Source organism: Lepisma saccharinum, chromosome 4 (genome assembly GCF_977018435.1).
Source record: "Lepisma saccharinum chromosome 4, izLepSacc3.1, whole genome shotgun sequence".
In the NCBI taxonomy this organism is placed as follows: Eukaryota; Metazoa; Arthropoda; class Insecta; order Zygentoma; family Lepismatidae; genus Lepisma; species Lepisma saccharinum.
The window spans coordinates 16,598,970-16,626,471 of NC_139232.1; the positions used below are offsets into that span (position 1 = coordinate 16,598,970).

The 27,502-nt window shown below is 38.3% G+C and overlaps 1 protein-coding gene across 7 annotated transcripts in view; it reads right to left on the reverse strand.

The window, feature by feature from the left end:
* Ptpmeg (protein tyrosine phosphatase Meg) overlaps positions 1–27,502 on the reverse strand; it is a 365,178-nt gene that overhangs the window by 126,065 nt on the left and 211,611 nt on the right. For all 7 annotated transcript variants that reach the window (XM_083120336.1, XM_083120341.1, XM_083120339.1 and 4 more), the window contains 3 exons: positions 15,956–16,116; positions 5,169–5,297; positions 1,124–1,172 (listed from right to left, as the gene is read on the reverse strand). In XM_083120336.1, coding sequence (XP_082976462.1) covers positions 1,124–1,172; positions 5,169–5,297; positions 15,956–16,105 — 328 coding nt within the window. In that variant the 5' untranslated portion in view covers positions 16,106–16,116. The remainder of the gene's footprint in view (positions 1–1,123; positions 1,173–5,168; positions 5,298–15,955; positions 16,117–27,502) is intronic.

Sequence of the window (27,502 nt, forward strand, 5' to 3'; positions counted from 1 at the left end):
AAAGCAATCACGTATCTTTGTCACACAAGATGTTCGAAATGTTGTCCTTGTGCTGCCACACATATTTCACATCTTATGACAAATCCTTAGCAAACTACACAAAAGATAATTCAAATCCGCCAGTATGAAAGCAAATATTGATATTCACGGCAGGCAGGCAGAAAGGCACTCGTTTCGAAGGCACGGGAAATGGCCTCGATGACATGTTGGTCAGCAATAGCCCCGTCTAGTTCGCTGCACTATTTGACACTAGGTATAGTGCAGGTGTATCCCGGTGTCAGGCTGGTGCAAGGAAATGAAGTTCAAGCAAATAGGCGCTGCACGGTGTTCACATTCAGAAGATTCAACAAATGCCTGTCTGCTACTTCAAAAAATAATTTGATTGATTAGCACGGACCACGCAATCATACACCACACTGTATACCGCTCCAGAACGTTGTGCAAACGATGCAGACACCAAATAGGAAGACTCGGTGTTGCACTTTGTAACCCCCTAGATGCGTGAGTGCAGATAGTCAAAAAGTGTCGAATAGTCGGTGCTAATGACAATTCGAAGTGGAAATTCGTTGAGGTGAAAATGTGTAGAAAGAGCAGTTCCTTTTGTTTACTGTATGTGAACTTAGATGTATCAACAAGATCACAGTTAGCCGTGAGTTGTGTGCTTGAGTTGAGGGGATACGTATATCTGATTTCCCCGGCAAGCGGCGCGATTACACCTGCTACACGGGCCGCGTTCAAGCGGCACAATACTCATATGAAGGCACTATAGTAATGTACAGTTAGCGGCAATATTAAAGGGACAGACTCTAGATAAGTTGACTTTAATAGCAAATTTTCAATGGCAATTTTTACCACCGCCGTAAAGTTAGGCAACACACGTAACGTCTTGCGGCGAAGCGAGTGTTTCAGGATCTAGGTGTTTCATTTTTATTGCCGCTGACTGTACATATACAAGTTAGAATCAATAATTCATGCATCATATAAAAACATTACACGTATTAAAAATTAACGTTGGGCTATCATGCAGTGAAGAAGGTCGAGGATTAGAAATCAGCCAATAGGTCTAATTAGAAAGGTTGCTTACACTAAAACTAAGAAACTAAACTAGAAAAGAGATCCTTACATTTGCTCCTCAACTGCTTTTTCACAGGTTTCAAAGGATCAAGCCACCTCTGGAAAATAAAATAAAAAACTCATAAATACACTGAAGCGAAAAGCGAATACAAGCAGAGGTGAAAGATCAGTTTTAACAAAACCAAAACATACTAAAGCTTTCCTACAGCTAGGTGTACTTCGTTGCTTTTATGTCTGCGGTAGTGTGCAAGGGAAAAGGGGAGAAGACTCGAACAGAAGCTCCAGGAACTCCAACCTTTGCTTGGCTTCCCTCTTTGTTGAAAGCGACCCCTCCCTGCTAGGAACCAGAGTCTAATCGATTACGATAATACAGCAAAGTTCACGAAAGATTTACACTTCTTCGATCTTCCTTTTGAAGGATTGCAGGGGCAGAGAAAGAAGACGAGTTTCGACCCCCTTTCTGAACAAATGCAGCAGCAAAGAGTTTCCGTGTACGAACGTATTGCTTCAGTAGCAACCAATCTTCATTGTTCTGTCTTTTGTTTCTCTGAACAAATGCAGCAGTGAATGATTTCAATTCGTCGATTCATATTCTGAGCGATTGCAGCTGTAAGTTAAATTTGATTTTACTGGTCAAATGCAGCACGAAATAACTTCGATTCGTCGACCTTTCCTGTTCAATAAATGCAGCAGATACTATTATTTTATTCACCATGAAACATTTTTAAGTATTCACAATGTCAAGATATTTCGTCGATCCTCTATCTGAATGAATGAAGCAGTAAATAAGTTCCAATCGTAGATTATTCTTCTGAACAAATACAGCCATATATAGAGCTTCTATTAGTCGATTATCTTTCTGAATAAATTAAGCAGTAAATAGCTTCCAATTGAAGATTCTCCTTCTGAATAAATGCAGCAGCAATAAATGTATCATATTCGTCGATTCTCTTTCTGAATAAATGAAGCACTAAATAACTTCCAATCGAAGATTCTCCTTCTGAATAAATGCATCAATAAATATCCTATTCTTCTATAGTCTTTCTGAATAAATTAAGCAATAAATAACTACCATCGCAGATTCTCCTTCTGAACAAATGAGGCAGTAAATATCTTCTATTATTCGATTCTCTTTTTGAATAAACATCCTATTCGTCGATTGTCTTTCTGAATAAACAAAGCAGTAAATAACTACCATCGTACATTCTTATTCTGAACAAATGCAGCAATAAATATCTTCTATTAGTCGATTTTCTTTCTGAATAAATGCAGCAATAAATATTTCCTATTCATAGATTCCCCTTCTGAATAAATGCAGCAATAAATATCCTATTCGTTGATTGTCTTTCTGAATAAATGAAGCCGTAAATAACTACCATCGTAGATTTTTTTTCTGAACAAATGCAGCAATAAAAATTTCTTATATTAGTCGATTCTCTTTCTGAATGTATGAAGCAGTAAATAACTTCAACCGTAAATTCCACTTCTGAACAAATGCAGCAATAAATATCGTCTATTCCTTGATTCTCTTTTTGAAGAAATTAAACAGTAAATAACTTCGATTGTTCTGTTCACATGTTACCCAGGTTGTTTTTCTTGCCATCTTTCATAATACATTTCAAAGTTCTGTAATACATAATCTGCGCGTGTACTAATACCTGTAATACTGAGTAGAAATGTTACAGAAATCGACCACAACATTCAACCTTCAGCCGTTTATGTCATGCTAAGCAAACACACAGGAAATATGCAAAGTTCCTGCATTTAGTACATAAATGAGCATATTTCTCTATCACGTGGGCTAAAATGTGCTGCAAATGCTCAAAACAACTCAGACACACTCGCTGTACCTACATGGAGTCTACTTTATGATCCGTATCAACATACAAACACTTATAACATTTAACAGTACACACGCGACTCAAGTTATTGCGCATATTTTGTGTACATTACACCATCTCTTTCCCATTCATATGCATTTATACAGTCTTTATGTAATTCACTGTTACAAAGGAAGTCTTCATAGAGGTGAAGTCATCTCGCACGATTTAGGATGTGACAATTGTAACTTGTAAGTACAAGAGAGAGGACGTAAATATATTATTTAAGTCAATGTTAAACATAAAAATAGTAGTCACTACAAATTTGTTTGTGATAACCCCATTGTGATATTTGAAGGCGATATGGGGGATTCCCCTCCCTGGTTCCAATTTATTTTCTTTGGAAAGAACTTGTTTATATATGAGAAAATTAGGTTTTTCATGTTGTACGTCAAGACCAATACGTCATAAGTAGTAAACACGTGCGTCATTTTCACTATATTTATTTTAGTAATTAAATTAAATTATTATTTTCTGTAATGTATGTAATATCCCAATAATTTGAAAGAGGTTAGTGAAATTCCCTCCATTCCCCACAGGAAAAGCTCGTCTATAATCCACTTCCTTTAATTCGTATGATTAAACTCCCAATGTTTCTTTATCGTTCCTTCTACACTTTCTACTACATCTGACACCCTTAGGCAAATTCTGAAACTATAAACATTGCTGCAACATTGAGCCAGTAATTACACTTTTTCTTTATCCAATAAAGAAGTAAGTATTCTTTCGAAATTATAAGTGAAAAATAGGTAGTTACAATTGTACCAAATCTGAATTTAACCATAGCTTACCAGAGGAGGCTGTCAGGCCAACCACCTCTATTTTCTTCTATTTTTCAAATTATTTTTTTTATAAAAAATTGAAAATACATTACATTGTTCACTAGGATGTTCCCAATATTTCTGTATTACTTTTGTTCACAACATAAATGTAATGTAAATGGGAGGCAAAATGCACTTGGTGGGCCTTATTAGGCGTCATCTTAGAATGCTTGTATTTTGAGACAGACACTCATGACTAGGGCTCGAACTTTTAGGATTTTATAGACATCATTTTAGGCTTCATAAAGAGATGATTTAGCCCTTTTTAGGATTTTTTACCTACCCGTATTTTTTACTGAAATCAATCACAAATCTTTGCATATACATGAGCATCAAAATTGCAAACACATTTTCCTTCACATATTACGTGTTTACTAAACTTAAAGCATACAAAAAACACAGTTTTTAGAAAATACAGAAAATAATAAAAATTTAAAACGTGACATTGTTAAGCTATTTCTTTTGTAATGCCAACTTTGTTTCCCTTTTTTTTTCTCATGCCCTCTCCCTTCTCTCATTTTCATTAGAGAGAGGGGGGGAGAGAATACGTATTCATATTGCTGTACAGTTAACAATGTGTTCACTCTGATGAAACAAAACAAGGTTTCAGTATTTTTTATTTTTTACATTTATTTAGCTGAAAAGTTCAATTTAGCCTTTTTTAGGATTCTAACTCCTTTTAGCCGTTTTAGGACCTATAGGATTTATGTATTTCATTTAGAAATGGCTAAAACGAAAATATATGTTAGAATAGTGACGTTACCAAGTAAGGAATAAAATCGGTTAAAACCTGAGAATCCGAGCCCTACTCATGACAGTGACAATGTGCTGGTAAAGATCATAATTATTGTATTTATTGTATTTATTATAATTAATAAACAACTGCACCTCTTTGAACAAAAAAACATTAATGAAAAACTATATGGTTTTTGTTAGTTCTAGTGAATGGTGAAATATGTGTGTGGCACTCATGCAATAATTGATTATTATTTTTTATTAATGATGGCAATTTTTGTAATTATTATATTTAATAAATAACTACACATATATAATCAACAAAGGAAGCAGTTAATCAATAACCAAATGGTTTCTTGAATTTTAGTGATATAAAAAGTGTTGTCCTGTGAGCCCCCTCAGGTAAGCTAGGATTAATTTTCAATCTAAGCTTAAATCTTTTCAACCACTCGTCATGTCCCCATAATTTGGCGAATGCATCACTTAACTTAGTTGAAAAAATAAATTCGAAACATTAAGAACATAATACCCAATATGCTAGACAAATAAAGAGAATGTTACACTATTGCTCAGAAAAATAATACTAACTTGGTAAAACTGCCTACAATTAGTGTCTAAATTATACTATTCTAGTAAACTTATAAGAATCAGTACCTACCATGAGATCAGAATTGGTCGCTGTTGGGACAGCACCTGAGTCTGAAAACTGAAGACCGAAGTAGTCTTTCTCGATTAGCTCCAAGTGCTGGAATACACGCTCCAGTAGCACCTGGCCTTTCGCTCGTTTCTGAAACAAAAGAACGTCGCGTGTTAATTGCTTTCGATAACAATGGTAACATCACTGCCACACAGCAGGTTTCATAAGTGCAATGCCCCTCATTACGATATCAGTTTTTTAAACATGCTTGTTCTACCAATACATACAGCACAAGGGGAACGATAAATAACAGTGATCTTTAAAATCAGCTGTTCTATTGGAAGAAACAGTGATCGCTCTAGATTTTTTAAGACAAAATTCTACTGTTTACAATGTTAAATAAAGTGCAGTGCTTCTTCGGTATTCCTGGAATCCGCATGTCTCGTGTTTTTTTCTTGGTTTGTTTGTTATGTTTAAGCTAATTTTATGCAGGTAGGCTAATCGATACTTGAACCCAGACAGGGGCGCCAACTTTTTGAAAAAAATGGGTGGGCTCGCACCTTTGAGTTATAAAGTTCACCAAAACATCATGATAATAATGCACACGGTAGAACTCTTTTTTTAATGGTCTATTTACTTTTTTCAATAAGCAATCATCACGAATCACTATGACAAATATATAATAATAATAATACAAATTATTGGGAGGGCTCGGACTCCACGGGCCCATATAAGTTGGCGCCAGTGAATTTCAATGGCAGATATTAATTAATCTATACGTAAAAAATATAGAAAGGTATTTACGTGTAAAATTGTTTGGATCGGTGCATCACTTTTTAAAAAAATGAAATTACTGGGCCACGGTTTTAAGAAGGTTGAGAACCACTGTTTTAGAATGTATTTTAACTGTGAGCAAGCCTACTGACAGTTAAATTTCAAAGCTGAAATCAATAACAGTCAAATCAAATAAAGCAGAAGCTACAAAACGCAAGCAGAAGAAACGACAAAAAGTAGAAACATCCCATTTGTGCACAGAATATTTTGTACTACTATCTATGCTGACTTTCCGTTTTACTCCCTTCTTCCCTCTTCAACCACGGACTATATTTCAGAGCATTGTTACCAAACTATAACAAGGGCTCGAAATGAACCGGATCGGACTGAAACGGCATTCCGGTTCGTGAATATCTGGAAATTTGCCGTTCCGTCTCGTCGGAAATGGCAACGGACCGTCCCGGTTAGTTATTTCTTTTTTAGCAGAATATGTACATTTAATTCAAATTTTGCCCCGGTTGGCCGAGCTGACACCCATTCACGATTTCTGTTTAAAGTTCTAGGGTATTCGGGAAAAGACACAAGTCTAAAAACTGCGATTTGCTGTTGCTTTCATTTAAATCACACTCAATCAATTAAAGCATATTATGAGCATAACTTTACATTGGGCATGTGTAATCATTCTAACCAGTAATGATCCAACATGTACACAATGTCTGCAATGTTTGCTATTAAAAGAATCTACTGTAAAATTGCATTTTTTGAACCGCATAGATTTGAAAAAGGGAAGAGTATTCCAGAAGTCTCGTGTCAAATGTACTGAAATTGATATTATCTAATGTTTGTGTAAATATTTAATTATTAATTGTAATACTGCGCGTCATTTCACTTGTCGTTAACCTTGTCGCTGTTGTAATCGGTGACAAAAGAGAAAAGAAAGACAACACCATTTTAACGAAGTAAAGCGTTCCGTTTCGTGAAAATTTCCATTTCGAGCCCTGACTGTAACCCAGGTGATGGATGCTATACACACAATGCAGAAAAATAACGCAGAATGGATCAAGAAAACAGTAGGCGTGCACACCCAAGATTGAAGTAAAAATTCTCGACAATGAACCTTGATAAATTTCTTGAAATTCGTCAACGAGAGAGATGAGGTGTTTCAAAGTCTTACAGTCGAGAGACTCGTTTGTCTTCAGGCAGAAAGACCTCTAAAGGGGACTTCCACCCTTTCTCGCTACTGTAAACCACAATTTTGCTCGCCTGTAATGAATGTATCACATGTACACTCACCGACAATGAAAATGGGACACCTAGATCCTGAAATACTGTCTCTCCGACAACGCGTTATGCGTGTTGCGTACTCTACAGCGATAAATGAAGTTCAGTACCAACTTTTGAATAGCAAGTTCTGCTATCACCATACAGTTAGGCAACACACAAGACAGGATTGCAGGCAAGACACTATTTCAGGATCTAGGGATCCCATTTCCATTGCTGGTGAGTGTACATAATGCGCATAAAGCACATGATACTGCTATTAGTAGAGGGAATATACGGTTTCACCAGGAAATAATTGCAACACAAATGTTCTTTGTGCCAGATTGTGCGGAATGGTATAGTGAATAATATATTAAAAATCCGCCATCCAAATATTTGGGGGAAATCCGCCACCTTGGAAAATGGCGGCAAAGATTCAACTTAAAAATTTTAAAAAAATAATATCTCGAAAACAGTGCATTGTACACAAAAAGTGATGATAACCAAAATGAAAGAACAGAAAATTTGCTAAATTACGGTTTTTATTTAGAGTTAGAAAGATTTAAATATTTTTAGAATTAGCGTAAAAGTTGGTTTCTGACACAAAAAACAACAAATATGTAAGAAAGTATGTAATTTACGTTCTAAAGTCACTGAACCAAATTCATAGCTTATGATTTCCTCGAGATTGGTGTTTGTTTTGTGCCTTAGAGTCAGGGGTTGAGGAGATATGTAGTTTAGTGCCGAGTTATGTGTTTCCTAAATTTACTTGTTCCATTTCCTATGATATTGGTTGATTGATTTGATTTTCTTTACTTAACTTTTGTGCCACTTTTGGCTAATTTGCGAACATAGGAATGGGTGATGATATGATGAAATTGATGAATGAACACTCACAAACATCCATGCCGAGGCTGGGATTCGAATCAGAACCCCTGGCATCGTAGCGCGATTATGATATTGGTGAGAGCGTAATACATTGTTTTATGCAGTGTTTCGTTCACGTATGCGCACAGTGGCGACGGTTAGGTGTCTTCTGTGAATGAAGAAAGGGGGGGTAAGGATAGTTTACTTTCTATTGCCTGCAATTAGAGAGAAGCGTATTGAAAATGGAATTCGGGCAGATGATTTTGGGTCAAATCCACTGGTAGACAAGGTTTAGCATTAAGAGACCATAGTTCGGGGACAAAAAGTGTGTATAGGTGGTGGTGGGAGGGGCATCTCTAATCGCCGCCACTGTCATTGAACTAATATGATATGGTAAAATACGGTTCTAAACCGGTACCTTTGCCTTAGAGTAATTGCAGAATTTTTTTCGTAGATACCTGGTGCTAACATGTTAAAATGCATCATTTCCTCTACATACAGACGTGCACTTGTAGCACAGATGTTGCCTCTGATTTATCTTGTTATCTTTCAGAGTTGAACCAAATGTAGATAGAGATTTTTCAGCACCTCATCTTCCAAGATGGCGGATTTTCCCCAAACATTTGGATGGTGGATTTTTAATATATTATTCACTATACCATTCCGCACAATCTGGCACAAAAAACATTGTGTTGCAATTATTTCCGGGTTAGACCCTTTTTCCCGTTCGTTTCCTCTACTATATGTCAATAATATACGGTTTCAAGTTAGATGTGTAACACAGGGTTCTCGGACCTCTTCCTCTTCATCCTGCATCTTGATGATCTTCCAAACCTCTGCATGAACCTTCTTTAGTTCGCTGATGATTGGAAAACCCCAGCCGAGGAACTCTCAAAGTGTGTGACAAAGAATGGAGCGGAACGTTGCGTACTGCAACTGATGAAGGTCATCGGAATCGTGTCGATGAACTCATTAGACAGAACTGTCGCATAACCCAGGCAGAGCTTGCATTCAAGTGTGGCATATCACAGGAGCGAATGCAGACGATAATCGCAGACCTGGAATACAGAAAACTTTGTGCACGGTGGGTGCCTCGAAAGCTCACTCCTGACATAAAACAGAGGAGACTGGACATTAGCCAACAGTTGCTTCAGCGCTACGAACTTGAAGGTGATGCTGCATTCCTAAACTATATTGTCGCAGGCGATGAAAGTTTGGTACACCATTTCGGATTAAAAGTGAGGCTCCGTCGTCCAGATCAACAATTATACAGTGACGATATTAAGAAACTAGTCTCTCGTTGGCAGACGTGTGTTGATCGTCTCCTAATAAAAAAAATAGGAGGTATTACTTTTCAGTACGCCCTCGTACAAATCTTTCGTTTCACCTAATACTGTTCTCCGTTCTGCTCTATGGCACGTCCTTCAAAGACTAAATTTCACTCGAGTTCAAATGACAAGAAACCTCCAAAAGCCCTCCTTTTGGAAATGTTAAATACCCACGCTCCCAGCGAGAGACACAAACTGGCAGATCCAATATTTCTACATAAAATAGCTAATGGTAACATCAGAAGTGAGACCTACTCCAGGAAATTCAATTCTTTGTGCCGTCTCGCATTACCCAAAGCGCTCAACTTTTCACTTGTCAGAAACCTAGATTATGCCCCACACAGCGTTCCTTGTACCCTGCCAATCTACCCAACCAAACATACATTTTTATAAAAAATTAGGCACGTTTAGAAGGCTGTTCTCTAAAAATGCACATTTTACTGCAGGTTTGCCTTTGTTATTTTCATTTGTTAATACATCCCAATGTAAAATGTCTAATGCTGAATTTGGAACCCTTTGTTTAATAAATAAATTCATTTAATTAATAAATAATTTTATTTAATTAATAGAGAAATGTATTTTATTAATAAATAAATGTATTTAATTAACTAACTAACTAACTCCCTAGCCTTCTTAAACCGGAAGGTTCATGGCTGCAGCAACACAGGCCTTCCATCTTTCCCTATCTTGAGCAAGTTCTATATACTCTTTTCCATCCCTACCGATTTCCCTTAGGTCCATCTCAACGTTGTCCCTCCATCTTCGTCTTGGCCTTCCTACAGGTCTCCTATTAATTTATTAATTAATTAATTTATTATTTCGCCTGTGAGATTTTCGAACCAAATTATAAGTATACAGATATAATTTATTGATTACAAAACAGCTTATCAAATTGGAGTTAAATGATATATATGTAGATTAATCCTATAAAGATCATCAGAGAATAGTATTTATCGGAACGGTATGACAATTATACCGGTAATACTTCTGATTTGGTTCATTTACTTAGCATTTCTGCTACTTTTGGCTAATCGAGACGATGAGAGTGGGTGATCACGTGATGAAATTGATGAAAGGACACTCACAAAGAACACCCAAGTCCAGGTAGAAACCCTAAGGCGTCGTAGAGCGCTGTGCTAACCACTGCGCTACGGAGGTCGGCGAATTGAGACTAAGAAAATATAATTGGTAGGCGAGTAAGGCCAATGAAACATAAGAAAGCCTGAAATGGAAAAGGAAACGAAGTCTTGTGATGTGAATAATTTAGAACGTAGACGAAGGAAAAGAAACACCAGATTCCAGGAGAAAATACGAGACTGGATAAAAAAGGTAAATCAGGCTCGAGAAGAATAAGAGTCGCGTCGAGAATAAAGGTAAGTATAAATGATGTACAAAAGATGCCCGATTAGAAATTAATGAAACTGGGATACCGGAAAGCACAGCATATTCTACAGATGACGGGACCAACAAGGAAATGTTGGAATCTAAATTACGAGATGGGGCCAGGGAAAAGGGATAGCTATGAAGCAGGAGAGAAAAGTAATTAAAACAGAATGGGTCGTAGATAATATCAGAAGACTACGGTGGAAGATTCACGATTGATACTGAAGATGAATGAGAAAGACAAAGAAATGGAGTTATATAAAATTGGAGATACAACTCCTATTTTATGGTTTAGGTTAATTTCCATATCAAACTTTTTAAAAACACCCCGAACCCGAACCAATGCGGAAGACACAAGCTCCATCTATGAACGCCACTGACTCATTCCTGTAGAAGGGAATTTGATATCCACATCCGCTAATATTACCTCCTAACTTCTGGTTAACACCCGCTCTTCCCCTTGCAAATCGTGCGAGTATAATGCGTAAAGTATTATAATTTGTAAGAATACTACAAAGGTTGATGGAGTCAATCACAAATCTTAAAGAGCGGCAAAATGGTTATCACAGCGCGCTACGACGCCAGAGGTCTCGGGTTCGAATCCCGCACTATTAAAGATATGCAAATTCGTTGCCACCAAAAGTGATGTTACAACATAATTGGTGTCAGTGGCGGCGATTAGGGGAGGCGAGGGGGGCAAGAACCCAATCGCCGTTATTGATTTGTGTAGTACAACACATAATCGTGTGATAAAGGCCTCCATACTTAGTGTGGTGTGACGACAAATGGTGTAATAGGACACCTAAAATGGTGTTAAACAACGCAAATTACTCATGAACATCAAAAGGTGTATTCTGTTACCATCCTTTTTCTTCTTATTATTATTATTAAGTTAATGGATAAAATTTACACATATACTTATCCGTATCTGACTTCATTTCTCAAGTTGGGTGAACAGGACTTTACCAGAAATCGAACCCAAAACCCATGATTTCCATGTAACTATTGTTTCTGTACACTGAACCATAGATCAAAGAGCCACACCTCGCAGTCACGAAGGGACACTTTTGAGCATGATACGTATTCGCAGGAAATGTGTAATGTGTAGCAGTGCGAGTAATTTCTTATTAGATTCTGGAAGTTACATTTATTCAATACACCTTACATTATATTGTAGCCTTATGCTAAATTATCATTAAGAAATTAATCAAAACTAAAATTCTCATGACTTGTTTTAGGTTATATTTCGAGTTTCATGAGCTTACATTGCTAATTCAAACTTTCGGCTTTTTAGTCATGGAATTAAAATTATTTAGATTGCCATCTACAGATTTGGAAAGATAACTTAAGACATTTAAAGGTAAGGTTTACGTATTTTTTTCTTTAAACATCTTAAATTATGTGTCAGTCAGCGCGGACACTTTCGATAGCTCTAACTGGATGATTTTCGTGAGTCTAAAATCATACTATGTAACAAAGATAAAAATGTCAACTGCTAAGTTATCCGAGAAATCAGTGGCGAGCTCTCTGTTTTTCGGGGACTTCACAAATTTTTTAACCAAATTCTTACATGCCAAATCGTAGTGTACAAGTTAAGTATGTAGTGGAAATGTAAGTGTACCTTCTTTGAGTTGCATTCAAAAAGTATTGAATAATTCAATTTACTTTATTGAGCAAGAAGCAAAAGCAATCAGTTTTATTGAAAGTTTAAGATTTTTTTTATGTATTTTTTTATTTTTTAAAATTTATTATCACCCTTTACGCAGTCAAAAAAGTAGGTACCCACATCAACTTTTCCTGCATATTCATTGTTAGTAGTATCAAATTACACAAAATAAACCAAAGAGTAGTCAATCCGCCAGGAACGCTAGTGTGCTATGGCGCTTGACCAACAGAAGGCGTATTGTGTGTTCGAGATGGCGAAGTCTGATTCGATCACAGTGATGGGAAAACAATTTCTGCATGCATTTTGATACAAAACCAATATCTTAGAAGAACATCTACCTATAGGCGGAATTTGGCAGGGGCAAAGGATAGTGATGGGCATTAGTCGATTAGTCGATTATTAAAACCGTCGAAAAAATTATCGACTAATGAAAATTAGTCGACTGAAAAAATTAGTCGACTAATATTAGTCGAATTAGTCGTTCGACTAATATTAGTCGGAAACATTTCGACTAATATTAGTCGGAAAAATTTCGACTGATTTCAGTCGGGAACATTCCGACTAATATTAGTCGAAATGACCGAACATGTCTCATTTCCAGACGAACAATCGACTACTTGAGCAGAGGGCTTATTGTCAAGAAGGGAAGCAAAGCAGGTAGGTATTTCTTGGAAAGGTCAGTGACTGGAATCTTTTATCCCTTGATGCCGCGACAGAGCTGGTATGCAAAGGGAAAGCTGACCCTGCTGTAGCTCTATCCCCCCCTACCTCCAGGGGGCGATGACTACCGTCATTCATGTCGCTATTTTTGTTTTCTCTGAAGGGATACACATTCATAGTTCCGAGACTTTCTTGGTATTCACAGGCCAGTGCACATTGTTGGTGCAAGAAAGACACCGCAACATTTTAAAAGCAAAACTATCCATTTCTGGCCTTCAGATGGATTACAGGGTTTATGATAAATGCATTTTACTGGAATGGAAATATTCTTAAACTTAAAAAACCGGTCGAATATAAGAAGAGAGTTTACAATCGACCAGCTCTGATGCAAGGTAAGGTAAAATTAATTTAATTAAAAATAAACATTAATTATGTTCGTGGGGCAAATACTAAAATATACGCTGTCCAGAACGATCTCAAACTTGCTGCAGTCGCTAGATGTTAATTTACCTTTCTGCCCCTTATGGGGTACAAATTTGCCAGCAACATCGGTGGCAGGGCGCGCAGGGTGGTTCATTCACATTCACGCCTTTTACGGCTCCGGGTTCGAATCCTGTGGTGGACATGGGTGTTTCTTGTAAGTTTCCACTCATCCATTTCCTGTAATCACAATTCATTCTCATCATCCCGATTAGCCTAAAGAGGCATAAAAGCGATGTAAAATGAGGATAATAATAAAGAAAGATAGAGGATGTATGTCACTTTGGGTAAGCACGACGATGAGGACGAATTGATCAAAAAGAACATCCATGTCCAGCCTAATACTCAAGGGGTGGGGCAATGGGGTCATTTACCCCCTCCAACTATGAAATGTTTTAATATGAAGCTGTAAAACCTACGAAAATAACATTGACGATTTTTCAGATTTTGCAAGAAATTCGATTTTATTCTTACATAAATGAATGGGTTGTTCGCGAAGCGAGATAGGCTCCAGGACTCTGCAGTCTACAATATTTGGTTATTTTATAATTTTAGTATTATAACCTTTAAAGGTTTAATTGATGCATATCTATCAGACGCCCGGATTCAGCCCAGAGTGTCCTTGTTTTAAATCCCCGTCCCGACTTTCTTCGAACTGCATTCACGATGAAAAAATGTCTTTTTTTTTTTCATTTAATTATTTATTGAAATTTCCAGTACAGCAGAAGCCATTTTAAACCGGAAAGAAACAACAGTAAAAAGTACACTGGTGTTAAAACGAACACATTAAACACTAAACAAGACCAAAAAATTAAAAAAATATAATAAAGAAAATAAAATAAATGTGTGTGTGTGTGTGTGTGTGTGTGTGTGTGTGTGTGTGTGTGTGTGTGTGTGTGTGTGTGTGATTGTGTGTGTGTGGGTGTGTGTGTGTGTGTGTATAAACATTCGTTTATAAACAGTCCAATTTAGCCTGGCTCAGCTCAGCACAAGAGTGGAGGAATTTGAAAATAATAAGAAAAATATATAGTTCCACTTTGACTAATATTTGTCGTTAACGACTGATTCGACTAATATTAGTCGAAAGACTAATTCGACTAATATTAGTCGAACGACTAATTAGTCGAAAAAATTAGTCGACTACTTTTTCGACTAATATTAGTCGAACGACTAATTCGACTAATATTAGTCAAACGACTAATTCGACTAATATTAGTCGAACGACTAATTCGACTAATATTAGTCGAAAAAGTAGTCGACTAATTTTTTCGACTAATTAGTCGATATTTTGTTTCGACTAACGACTAATTAGTCGATGGTGGAAATTAGTCGATGGTGCCCATCACTAGCAAAGGAGGGCACATGCCCCTCCCCAAATTGTCAGGCTAATAAATTTAAAAGTTAATGATACTTATGTTAACCTCTTGCGACCTGAGTAGCGAAGTATTGAAGTGTTTCTTTTTATGATTGTGTAAATGTAAGCTATTCAGCAAAATAGTTCTGGACGCTATTTTTATGGGATGGAACACTTATGAATTCTCCCCCCCCCCCCAAGTTAAGTCATACGTTTGATTCTGCCCATCACAAATTTAAGTCCAAAGTTTTATTCTGCGCCCCCACCTCAAAGTCAATCTCTAGTTTGACTCTGTCCCCCCCTAAAGTTAAGTCCCAAGATTGATTCTGCCCCCACCAAGTTATGTCCCAAATTTGATCCTGCTCCTTTCCCCCAAAAGTTAAGTCCCAAATTTGATTCTGCCACCCCCTCCCCTCCAAAAAGTTGAGTCCAAAGTTTTATTCTGCCCCTTTCCCCCAAAGTTAAGCCCCAAGTTCGATTTTGTCCCCCACCCCCAAAGTTAGGTCCCAAGTTACGCCCATGCATCTACCGTTGGTAGAAACAACTTGAAGAAGATTAGGTCTGTGTGTAAAGAAAGGTAAGAGCACTGGGCGGCTACGTACCCTAAGAGTCTGTGAACAGAAATAGGGAAGTGTTGTCAAGAAGGCCACGAAAATCCAGTCACCGTGCAAGTTGTGAGCTGTAGCTGCAGCTGTACCCGAAAATCATATGCTCTTCCGAGATGGTGGTAAACTACCATAACGCATGCAGAAATGTCTTTGCACCATTGCGAATGAATCCGTCTTCATTAACTCCAACACACAACATGTGTTCTGCTAGTCGCTCGCCATTTTGCCACACTAGCGATCCTAGCGGAGAAGCTAGCAACAGAAGAGTGCCAAGTGGGAATAAAACTTCCAGAGTTTTTTGCTTTATGTAGATGCCTTGTTTGATTTTCTATCGCAAACAGGCACGTCATAATAACTGCGTAAAATTGTTTCATCCTTTTTGAATTACCCTGTATATAAAGCTTCTAGAATTGAAATCCGAGCCTTACCTCTATTTCGAAGGACTGCTGGGAGTCGTCGAGGAAGGTGACAGTAGCACTGATTGTTTTGAGCCGCCGATCTCTGGCCAACTCGGACGCACGCACGTTGTAAGTTCCACTGGAGCCTCCAAAAGCACGTCGAGACACGCTCTCGATCATTCCGGATCGCCCTGGAAAGGAAGATTCACACATTAGTACCAGTCATAGGTAAACACCGGATTTTAATGCAATATTAAAGTACGAAATATGTACATAAATATGTAACAATAATTTATAAAATATGTACCTAAATATGTATTATCAAAAGGATATGTAGCTAAATATGTAGTATCAAAGAATATGTAATATTAATAATAATCTCGTATCCAAGCAATTTCAAGAATTCTGCTACACGTTTATTTTATTTGAATATATTCAACATAATTTTAAGGACATAAGTTGTTTAAATTAAAATTTGTATCAAATTTATAAAGTCAAGAAAACACAGCAACGTGTACATATTTAAGAAACCATTTTTGTCAACTATTAATTATTCTACATCGCAAATTATTGTAAAATATGTAAATATGTAGGAGAGCTCTTCGTAACTTTCGAAAAAAAAATTGTTAAGAAAAAAGGTTTTACGGAAAGAACAATCTAATAAAAATACATAGCTACTTTTGTACTTTTTGTAAAATTGAACATATTGTATAACTCGCTTTGTTCAGGAAAGTAGCTCTCTTGTGCACCGACGCCAAGTTTCTAGGTGCTTTGCCTAAACCTAAAAGAGAAACGAAAATATGTAACTTAGGGGGGAATGGGGGGGGACTCCAGCATATTTCGGTAAATAATAGTTCCAGTAATTTGTTTTGGTCTACAGCCTGTTTTGCGGCTTGCCAATCAATTTTAGGTGACCGTAAGCAAGCACTTTGCATTTCATTGGTTAGAAAATATAATATCACACGAGCTACAAATTATCTTCATCATGTTTCAGAGATCGAGAATATAGGAAAAAGGATCAAAATAGGAAAAAAATACCGAAATATGTTGTTGTATGTAAAGTAAATTAGCAAATATGTAAAATAAGTAATATCCTGGCAAATATGTAAAAATATGTAACATGAAACTTATGCAAAATTACTATGTCAGTTTATAATTCGTTGACATTTTCGTGTTCAATGTATGTATCTAGAAAGGAATAGAATATGTAATTACATACAAATCTGAGCTCTAGTCTCAGAGCGGTGGGCACGTGGGGTGCCTGGGCATCTCATAATGTGTCTTAAAAAAGACACGCAGGTAGCGGAGAAGGCGGATGTCCCCTGGCTTCTTAGTTTATAGGAAAATAAATGAACTACCAACATATACAGTAAAACCTCGTTAATTCGGACTAATGGAGGGGATAAGTTGACCGGTTTAACGAAAGTCCGGATTAACTGAATCACCTAAAAGAACAGTAGAAAGTGCATTAAAACTCCGTTTATTGCAACAAAACACGTTTATTATGGTGTATTTAAAGGGCATAGGCCTAAATACACTATACAGTACAGTAAAATGTTAGGCAATACTATACATACAATGCAGTATAGGGGCGATACCCATATTATGATGATGTGCCCGACGTGTGCTTTTTCTTTCCTTTTGCCTGTCCGGATTAAGCGAATTCCGGCTTATTGGGGATTTACTGTATAATATAATTATTACAACATAAAATATTCGAAGTTTCGAAAGTTTAAGAATTTATGTAGCCTTTATCTAGCCCCTTTACCCTCCTTCTAAAATATCCTTGGCGAGACTACTGGCACAGTGACATCCTAACGCAATGGCGTTTTTGTGATTTCATTTCAGGGTTCTTTTGGGTAAGTAAATTTGTACATGTTACCGGTCAGTAAACTAAACTATTGTCTTGTGGTTTTAAATACCTTAGAACATTGGTTCTAACCTACGTCATTAGATCTTATGATAATATTTACATGTTATTTAGAAACACTATTTTTGCATTCTAAGAAAAACCCTGACTCATTCACAAAAACAGTTATACAACTAGTAACACCAAATTTATATTACCAAGCTCAAACTTAATGTCCATCAATTCTACCTTCAAGTTTCTTGCGAACAACTTTATACAGTAAAACCTCGTTAATCCGGACTCCGATAAGCCGGACTTCGCTTAATCAGGACAGACAAAAGGGAGGGGGGAAAGCAGAATGCAAGGTTTTAAATGTGGCTAGAAGTCAACAATTGCATTCGTCATATTGCTCCGTAACGGACTCCCCTTGCCTTAAGCCAACACACACATTTTTGAAGTCGAACAACATTGTATGTGCACTGCTTTACATTATACTGTACTGTATAGTGTATTTAGGTTTATGCCCTTTAAATACACCATAATAAACGTGTTTTGTTGCTATAAACGGGGTTTTAATGCACTTTCTACTGTTCTTTTAGGTTATTTAAGTTAATCCGGACTTTCGTTAAACCGGTGAACTTATCCCCCCAGTAGTCCGGATTAACGAGGTTTTACTGTACTTGTAAAATGCCAGCACTATGACATGAAAGCGGGAAATAGCCTGTTGTTGTCTCGGCTTGGTAAAGTTGGTCCGTTTCAGAAAAGTGCCCTTCTTTAATCCACAAGGCAGGGGAAACCTCTGATGACTGGACACTGGCGTACACAGAGGGGGTGTGAAAGGGCTGCACCTATTCCCCCCCAAATTTTGAGAAAATCAACATTTTGAAATAAAAGCAGTGAAAAACTAGGGAAAAACCAGATTGGTAAATGCAAAATCTCCTTATAATGACTCCCCGGTTGGCACTATTCACCTTTACAATTACAGCCCCTACCGAAAGAAATTTCTGCTTTGTTAGTTAAGAAATGGTATACTCTATGCTTTAAATGCCATTTTCTTTGAGGGGGACAAAACCACCCCTGGCTTGGATAAAAATAATTTTATTTTGCTGGGGATAAAATTTTCTGTTGGAAGGGAAATCTCCGGCATCCCCCCCCCCTGTTAATTCGCACACTGGCGACATCTACGTGAAATGCTATGAATGAAATATGAAACAGAGCACACAGAGTGCAGATTTCCAAAAATGAGAAAGAAAGATGTCAGTGTCTGGTACTGACTGACAAGTGGTGAAATATCTATGAGATTCTCTATGACTTTCTATGTACCTTTGGTTTCGTTCCTATATTCCTCTACGTTGCCCTTCTTCAGCGTTGAATTCTGCGCATGTGCAGAAACCCATTACTAAATAATGGAGCTCGCTGTTTGCACTTCCGACCGTGTTCATTAATATTGGGAGAGACGGCAACTTCCTCTCGACGATTTCGGTGTAACAGTCACTTCCTGTCTTCGGCTACTTCCACTGAAGCATCTCCTTCATCGGAATAATTCAATAGAGGCCAGGAGTCCAGTTTCCGCTGGCAATTCTGGAACAATGGTTCTGATTCAGGCTACCTTTATGAGCTGCTTTGTACGGCAGGGTTGAATACTGGCGTACCGACAGGGAAAATGCCCGCAGGGAAGAGTTTTGAATCTCCGAAATGCCTGTTAAAAATTCCCATGCAAATTCATCATTGTGTCAGCGTACACAACTCTTCATAGCCCTGTGCCCCCCTATGACGCAGTGGGAGCGTCGTCTTGCAATCAAGGGGTACCGGATTCGATACCCGGTGGAGGCACGTAGCGGTTCGGATCCCAGTTTAAACTGTTGGTCAAGTCCTGATTAGCCTTACTGTGCATAAAGTGGACTTAAAACACCAAATCAATCTTCATAATCCTGCCGATCTCCGTGGCGGAGTGGTTAGCGCAGCGCTCTAGGACGCCAGGGGTCCCGAGTTCGATTCCCGGCCAGGGGATGGGCATTCTTGGTATCATCACCCATCTCCATATTTGCGATTAGCCAAAGTGGCAGAAGAAACAATTAAAATAAACCAAATCAATCAATCAATCTTACTATTTAGTGCCCTATGGTCCACCGAACTATATTTAAGACTCGAAATGAACTTCTATTTCCATTCCAACTAGATCGTGTCCTATATTCGATACTGGTTTCTCTACCAGCCAATCTTAATCAGTATTCAATCACGTACAAAGATGGCGCTACAACGCGATAGGGACATACATTTCTCTTAACGGTAACATCGAAAAGGATTCTTACAAGAAATGTATTCAAAGTAATGCAAAATCAACTGCGTCAACATATTTTGAAAGCTTAAGAGTCAGGTTTAAGTGTTTCTGAAACGTATTTGGCCGTTTTATTACAATAACGCATGTATGTATGTACATATGCAATATAAATTGTGGAATTATTTTTCCTTCTACCAAGGATGTTACCTCATTTCATCAAGTTGTATTTCTTCACAATACAATAATGTACTTTCAATGAGGAAATAGAATCGTTGCAAAGACAAAGTGAAGGCACTAGTAAGTTTAGAATTCTAGAAGTGAGAAAGGTATGTGGAAACCTACAATTTCACTACGTCACAAATTTCCAACCCTTTTTTTTTCCTCTTTGATGAGAAACTTGGTCTGGTTATTGAAATATCCGTTGATACGCACCCACTTAATTTATGAAGTCAGTGTTTAATATGTTAAATATAAAAAGAAATACTTGTGTTATTCAATGACGTCATAATTTGTTTTACTCGGTTTTGTAGTATTTGCATTGGTTATTGACTAACCTTGACATAATTTAATGTTGGTTGCTATGTAATGTATGTTATGGATTCTGATGGCTGAAGTAAGTGACTTCGGTCGGTTCTTTGATACACGCCCCACTGTTCTACACCCCTTAGATCCTTGATCAAGACTGCCACATAGCCGGCGGTGAGGGTCATGAAGAAGAAGAAGTATTTTAAAATGAATGTTGTAATTTGTGTACTCGAGTAATAATTTCGAGCTTAATACAGTTTTAATTCTAAAAAGAAGTTTTATTTTCGAGTTCAAGTGTGTGTTATGAAGATCAACTGAAGTTTTAAGGTATTTTAATTGTGAGAGATTTAATATATATTACATAAGCATACCCGTAAGTGATTCCCATGTCTTGTAGTCTGATACATCTTGTGTTCACCGGAATGGAATAACTATAAGTATATTCACCGAGTTTAAACCGGGAACGTAACACCGTATTGCACATCACAGTGGCGAAATCCGTTTCTTCCTGCCTGTGAGAAATAGGCAAATCAAAATTTGACGTTTTTGGCTTCTATATTACTTTGGCTCAAATAAGCAGTCACCGTCAATAAAATGGGTCACCCAGATCATTTTTTTCCTTTTTCTTTCCTTTTTGTTTACAGTTATTTAATCGCCCCCTACTTAGGTATACTTGGAAATTAAGAAAATAAATATTTTTATTCAATGATAAACCCCACAAAGCCACTTAAAATGAAAACTGAAGCTGTACATTAACAAGGGATATAGACTTGCTTTATAATGAATGTAAACATTAATGTTTCAGACTTCATCCTAGATGGGAATGGCCACATTACTTTAATTATATTTTTACAAAGCTCCAAGCATACAAGAATGTAATTCTTAAGAAACAAAGCTAATAAATCTTATCCACAATTCACAATTCAACCTGGATCGTTTGCTATTGCACAATTGGCACATCTTGCCATTTTGTGCGATGGTGTTAACTTTGGACCGACGTTATACAGTGATGGGCGAACCTATATTGCACGAACTTGAAAGAGCAAGAAACAATAAATTTCATTTGTTCAACCAAGATCTCAGAAACGGCAGGAGAATATTCAGATTCACAACCTACAAAGAGGGATGTTCGTGGCCTGTGTGTATGACTGTGACTGGTGGATTGCAGAGGTTATAGATATCAGTTGTGAGTTTAAATTAAATCGTCGTGAACTTTATGCTACCCCATGGACCGGCTGCTGGATATAGATTTCCAGCTGCAAGACAGCAACACCACCACCAGTGCTCACTTCCAATTCGCGATGTTTTAAAGATTCTGAGTGCCCCAGTTCCTATTGGTTCAACAGGAATCACTCAATATCAAAGGAAAATACTGATGCAGTTTAACAATTTTTTTGCTCATTGGATTTCTAATTTCAGTTCTAAGCAGAGTGCACAGAAGTGGTATGCTTTGGAACCTGTAATATGTTTTGGAACTTGCACATATATTTTGGAAACTTTAATATGTTTTGAAAGCTGTGTCTGTTACTTATCTTTATGAAGAATTAAAATGCCATGTCAAATAAGACTAGATTTTGATTTCATGAGACCAATATGTGAGAATGTGGTAATGGAAACAGGTTTAATGTATGGCAAAATTTTCAAATGTTTATAAAGTCTGTTAAACTCAAAAGTGGAAGTTCTCCTTTTCAGGGAATGTAGTACTGTATGGTACTGATCAACAGTAAGAAAATCAAAACTTGTGAGATTGGTATTTTTGAAAACAAATATATATATATATATATATATATATATATATATATATATTATATATATATATATATATATATATATATATACAGGGTGTTTCTAAAGGTCGTTTACAACGCTTGGGAGGTGATTCCTCACACGAAAACAAGCAAAAAGTCTAAGTTCCATTTTTACGACTGAGGCTTCGTTTCCGAGATAGGAGCCTCGCAAAAGGTGACAAAGTGAACGTCACACCTAACTGGGACAAATACTATCACAGATAGAGAGGCGCTTCCAAGGGAATCATAAAGGAATCGTATGTTCTCAGTCCGGAAGTCACTATGAAAAGTTCACTGCACGCATGCGCAATGGAGTCCTCAAAGGAATTGGGGATTTCCAGCAACAACAATGCATGGAAAAGGTATGTAACGCAGCAAGAAGGACCGTGACAATGAGAAATGCGTTCAAGACAACACATCCCGACCTCAAACATCAAAACATGACCACCGAACACAAAATCCGAAAAGTTGAGCACGGTTGCATACCCCAGTTACACGCGAGGAATGAACGAATCATGTCATGTGGCATACGAGAGACAGGAGGAGGGAAAGAAAAACACAATATCAGATGATTGCGACAACGTGTATTTTTACACGCGACAACTGCGTAATATCCCCCCCCCACACACACACACAACAAACAACAAATGCTACAATATCTTACGCACAGACAGTCCGTGTCACTGTACACCAACTGAAGATGTCACTTTCACCACACAAAGGGGGTGGGGAGCAATACCAAAAGTGTTCTCACTGGTATTTGCCGAGGGCAATAATCACAGACGGTTTTCAAAATGTCTGCCGTTTACTTCTACGCAGAGATGACAGCGACGAATCAAGGATTGTCGAGTACGAGCAAACAAGCCAGGTGTATCTGCTACCGTCGCGGCGGCGACGTTGATGCGAGCAACGAGGTCCTCAGCTGATGTGACAGGTGTGTCGTATACGAGGGTTTTCATTTCTCCCCAGAAGAAAAAATCGAGAGGGTTGAGATCTGGCGACCTCGGTGGCCAAGGCACAGGCTCATCCCTACCAATGAACCTATTGCGAGACACGTCATGCAGGAAATGTCGTACATTACGATCGAAATGAGCTGGTGCACCATCGTGTTGGTACCACATTTCTTGCCGCAGTGCCAAAGGTACGGTCTCCAACAGTTCAGGCAGAACCTCACTAAGAAATGCATGATACGTGCGACCATTCAGGCGAACAGGGAGAATGTATGGTCCAATTAAATGATCATGTACTATCCCGCACCACACATTCACTGAAAACCTGTGCTGGTGATGGGCCACAAAAAGTGCATGTGGGTTGTCAAAGTCCCATACATGACTGTTTCTACTATTGAAGACATCCATCCTGGTGAAAATGGCTTCATCTGTCCACAATACGTTTGCCCCGAAGTGAGGGTTTGTGTCCAGCTGATGCAACAACCATTGGCAAAACTCCATACGAGGGCGAAAGTCACGAGGTAACAGTTCTTGTACTTTCTGCAGTTTAAAAGGGTGCATTCCTTCATCTGACAACACTCGCCAAACATTCACATGAGACGTGTTTCGTGCCCGAGCGAGCACTCGCGTACTGGTGCCAGGATGTTCTGCGACCGCTGTTAACACATCTTCTGCAAACTGATGTGTGCGTACACTTCGGGGTCTTCCAACTTCTTGTCGCGGTGGTAACACTGACCCTGTTTCACGCAGTCGACTGTCCACTACCTGAAAGAAGGTGTGAGACGGTAAACGTCTATGTGGAAAGCGTTCTCCATAAAGACGCCTTGCCTCACGGCTATTACCACGTGCCTCCCCATACATGAGATGCATGTCTGCTAGCTGCTGGGTCGTATACGCAGCCTTCTGTGTAATAGGGAGCTGGAACTGCAAAGTATTGTTTTTGTTTAACACTGGCACACTGCACAAATTGGCCGTATCACCGTACGAACACCACAGACCAATTGTTGCGATACTTGACTTGCCCACTCCACCACGTCAACTTCTTTCAATGCAACATACTAGTACTCTTCAATGCGTATGACAACCTAGAGCGAACTGCTGATCATATCCCAGCACCTGCAACACGATTGGGACGACTGCCGGAGAGAACCAACCCTTCGAGCTCCTCTCGCGGGAACAGCAGTCATGAAGGTCAAACGTAGACTACGAGAGCCAGACTTGCCTGTGCAGCGCTTCCAAAACTGGTCTCTTTTACGTCACAATGATCGCGTGCGAACACTTTTGGTATTGCTCCCCACCCCCTTTGTGTGGTGAAAGTGACATCTTCAGTTGGTGTACAGTGACACGGACTGTCTGTGCGTAAGATATTGTAGCATTTGTTGTTTGTTGTGTGTGTGTGTGTGGGGGGGGGGGATATTACGTAGTTGTCGCGTGTAAAAATACACGTTGTCGCAATCATCTGATATTGTGTTTTTCTTTCCCTCCTCCTGTCTCTCGTATGCCACATGACATGATTCGTTCATTCCTCGCGTGTAACTGGGGTATGCAACCGTGCTCAACTTTTCGGATTTTGTGTTCGGTGGTCATGTTTTGATGTTTGAGGTCGGGATGTGTTGTCTTGAACGCATTTCTCATTGTCACGGTCCTTCTTGCTGCGTTACATACCTTTTCCATGCATTGTTGTTGCTGGAAATCCCCAATTCCTTTGAGGACTCCATTGCGCATGCGTGCAGTGAACTTTTCATAGTGACTTCCGGACTGAGAACATACGATTCCTTTATGATTCCCTTGGAACCGCCTCTCTATCTGTGATAGTATTCGTCCCAGTTAGGTGTGACGTTCACTTTGTCACCTTTTGCGAGGCTCCTATCTCGGAAACGAAGCCTCAGTCGTAAAAATGGAACTTAGACTTTTTGCTTGTTTTCGTGTGAGGAATCACCTCCCAAGCGTTGTAAACGACCTTTAGAAACACCCTGTATATATATATATATATATATATATATATATATATATATATATATATATATATTGATTTTTCAAAAAATATTTCAGAAGGCTACAGCAAGAGAACTTGGACACATATTTCCAAACGGAGGTTATCATTTTAATCAGAAAATTATTATCTTTCAAATAAAATAAAAAACAGCAAAAAATTATCTTGAACCGTTCCAGAGATAGAGCATTTTAATATTTTGCCGAAAATCGCACGTGAGAAATGACGCCCGAGGCGCCATCTTTGGCGGCCTGTATCTCGGGCCAGGAATTGTTTTGGACAAAACAAAAAAATATGGGTTTCTTATTCTTACTTTGTCCTGAATTGTAACATATGTTTCATTCAATAACATCTGAGACTATGAAGGCAAGATTTCTTCTTTGCCTGCCTGAATTGATATGGACTATCCCAACCTTTATGTGTCACCGGCAATAGAAATGGGACATGTAGATCCTAAAATACTAGCTTTCCTACAAGGCGTTATGTGTAGCTATTTCCTAACTCCACGTCGATGGTAGGGTTTGCCAATAGAAAATTTGCTATTAAAATCAACTTACCACCGTACACTTACAGTTGAGTCGCTGTTAGAACCGGTGTCCTTTCACAGCGCAGAACGGTTATTTTGTGCAACATCCTGTTTCCCTGTTTGCACTTCGGGAGGAGGGATTTTAAGGTTACCGCTTCTTGCCCAAGCAGTACGCCTAATTGGTTGTGTGACCACAAGTTCCTTCGTAGGTAAACGCGGCAACTGATGGCCACCCGGTGGAGGCTCATAGTGGTTCGAATCGCACTTTAAACTGTAAGTAAAGTTCCGATTAGCCTTAACTGTGCATAAAGTGGACTTAAAACACCAACGCAATCAATCAATCAACTATTGTAATATTAGGCACAACAAGTTTGAAATATTATATTAGGCAATAGGTGATAGGCACGGTGGAATATGTCGGCGAAAAGACGAGAACGTCCACAAGACAGATACCATGTGTTGTTGCATTCCAAGGCCGTGTCTATCACCTATTGTCTAATATAACAATATTACAAACTTTCTGTGAAGAGTGTAGATTCTGGTTGTATCCTTCCTTGTTTGTGATTTCGGTGTACCTTCAGGTCGAAAACCAACATCTTCTGGACCAATCCGGTTCCTTTATTGTCTCCGAAGTTTGCCAAGGAAACTTCTCTTCCTGGAACCAATTCTTAAGTTAATTTCAATCCTTCTGATCGCTTTCTGCGAGCACCTCCCCCCCCCTCTCTCTCTCTCTCTCTCTATCTACTTCTCCAGTATTGATTTGGAGCCTCCCTCCCTGCCATGGACAGTGTTTTGTTCTCAAGCCTGGAGGAGAAAGAGGATGAAGACACAGCTGTTGGGGACTTCATACTGGAGAGAAGCTTCCAGGAACTACACTCTGCACTCGCTCCAGCTATTAGTAGGGGATTCCTGGATTAGGGAAGAGGCTGGTCGTATCTGCGTTTCGATTCTCGACTGCCTCTGGCTAAGGACATAAAGTTGAACGTCCCATATTTTCAACTGGAAATTGGTCCTTGGCGAGTACTGTGTTAAAACAGTTACGAAGATCTCTCTCGACTTAGGCATCGATCAAGTTGTTCTCAGTCGTTTTACTATGCCGAAATAAGCGTTGGGATAATGTCATGCAAGGGATTAGTGGAAAATAGCAGATGGTGCTTCTCATACTACACTCTAAAAGATATGCAACTTAGTTGCCACCAAAGATGGTGTAATACCCTAACTGGTGTAGTACAATATCTAATTGATAGAGGCATGTATATTTGGTAAATAAAAAAATAAAAATTTCGGTACAAAAAAGAGACAATTTCGGGTTCAAAAGCTATAAATAAAATAAAATTTCGGTGTTCTGGCGGTGAAAAATCGGATCAAAAGCGGTATATAAAATGACATTTTGGTTTTAAAATTGTGAATATATTAAATTTAATTTAGAAACTGCACTTATTACACAAAACAAACATCCCTTCTAATGGCACATTTTTTTCATGTAATTACCAGTAAGTTTATTCCTGTATAAAGGGGTCCATTTTTTCTTCTCAAATATTTACAGCAAAATGAATCAATTTGCCGTGAATTGCATAACTCACAGGATAATTCAAACTTCAGAAAGTGTCGCGTCGCTAAATAAAGTCTAAATTTCGTGTTTTAATAGTCCATTTCGCATAATTAC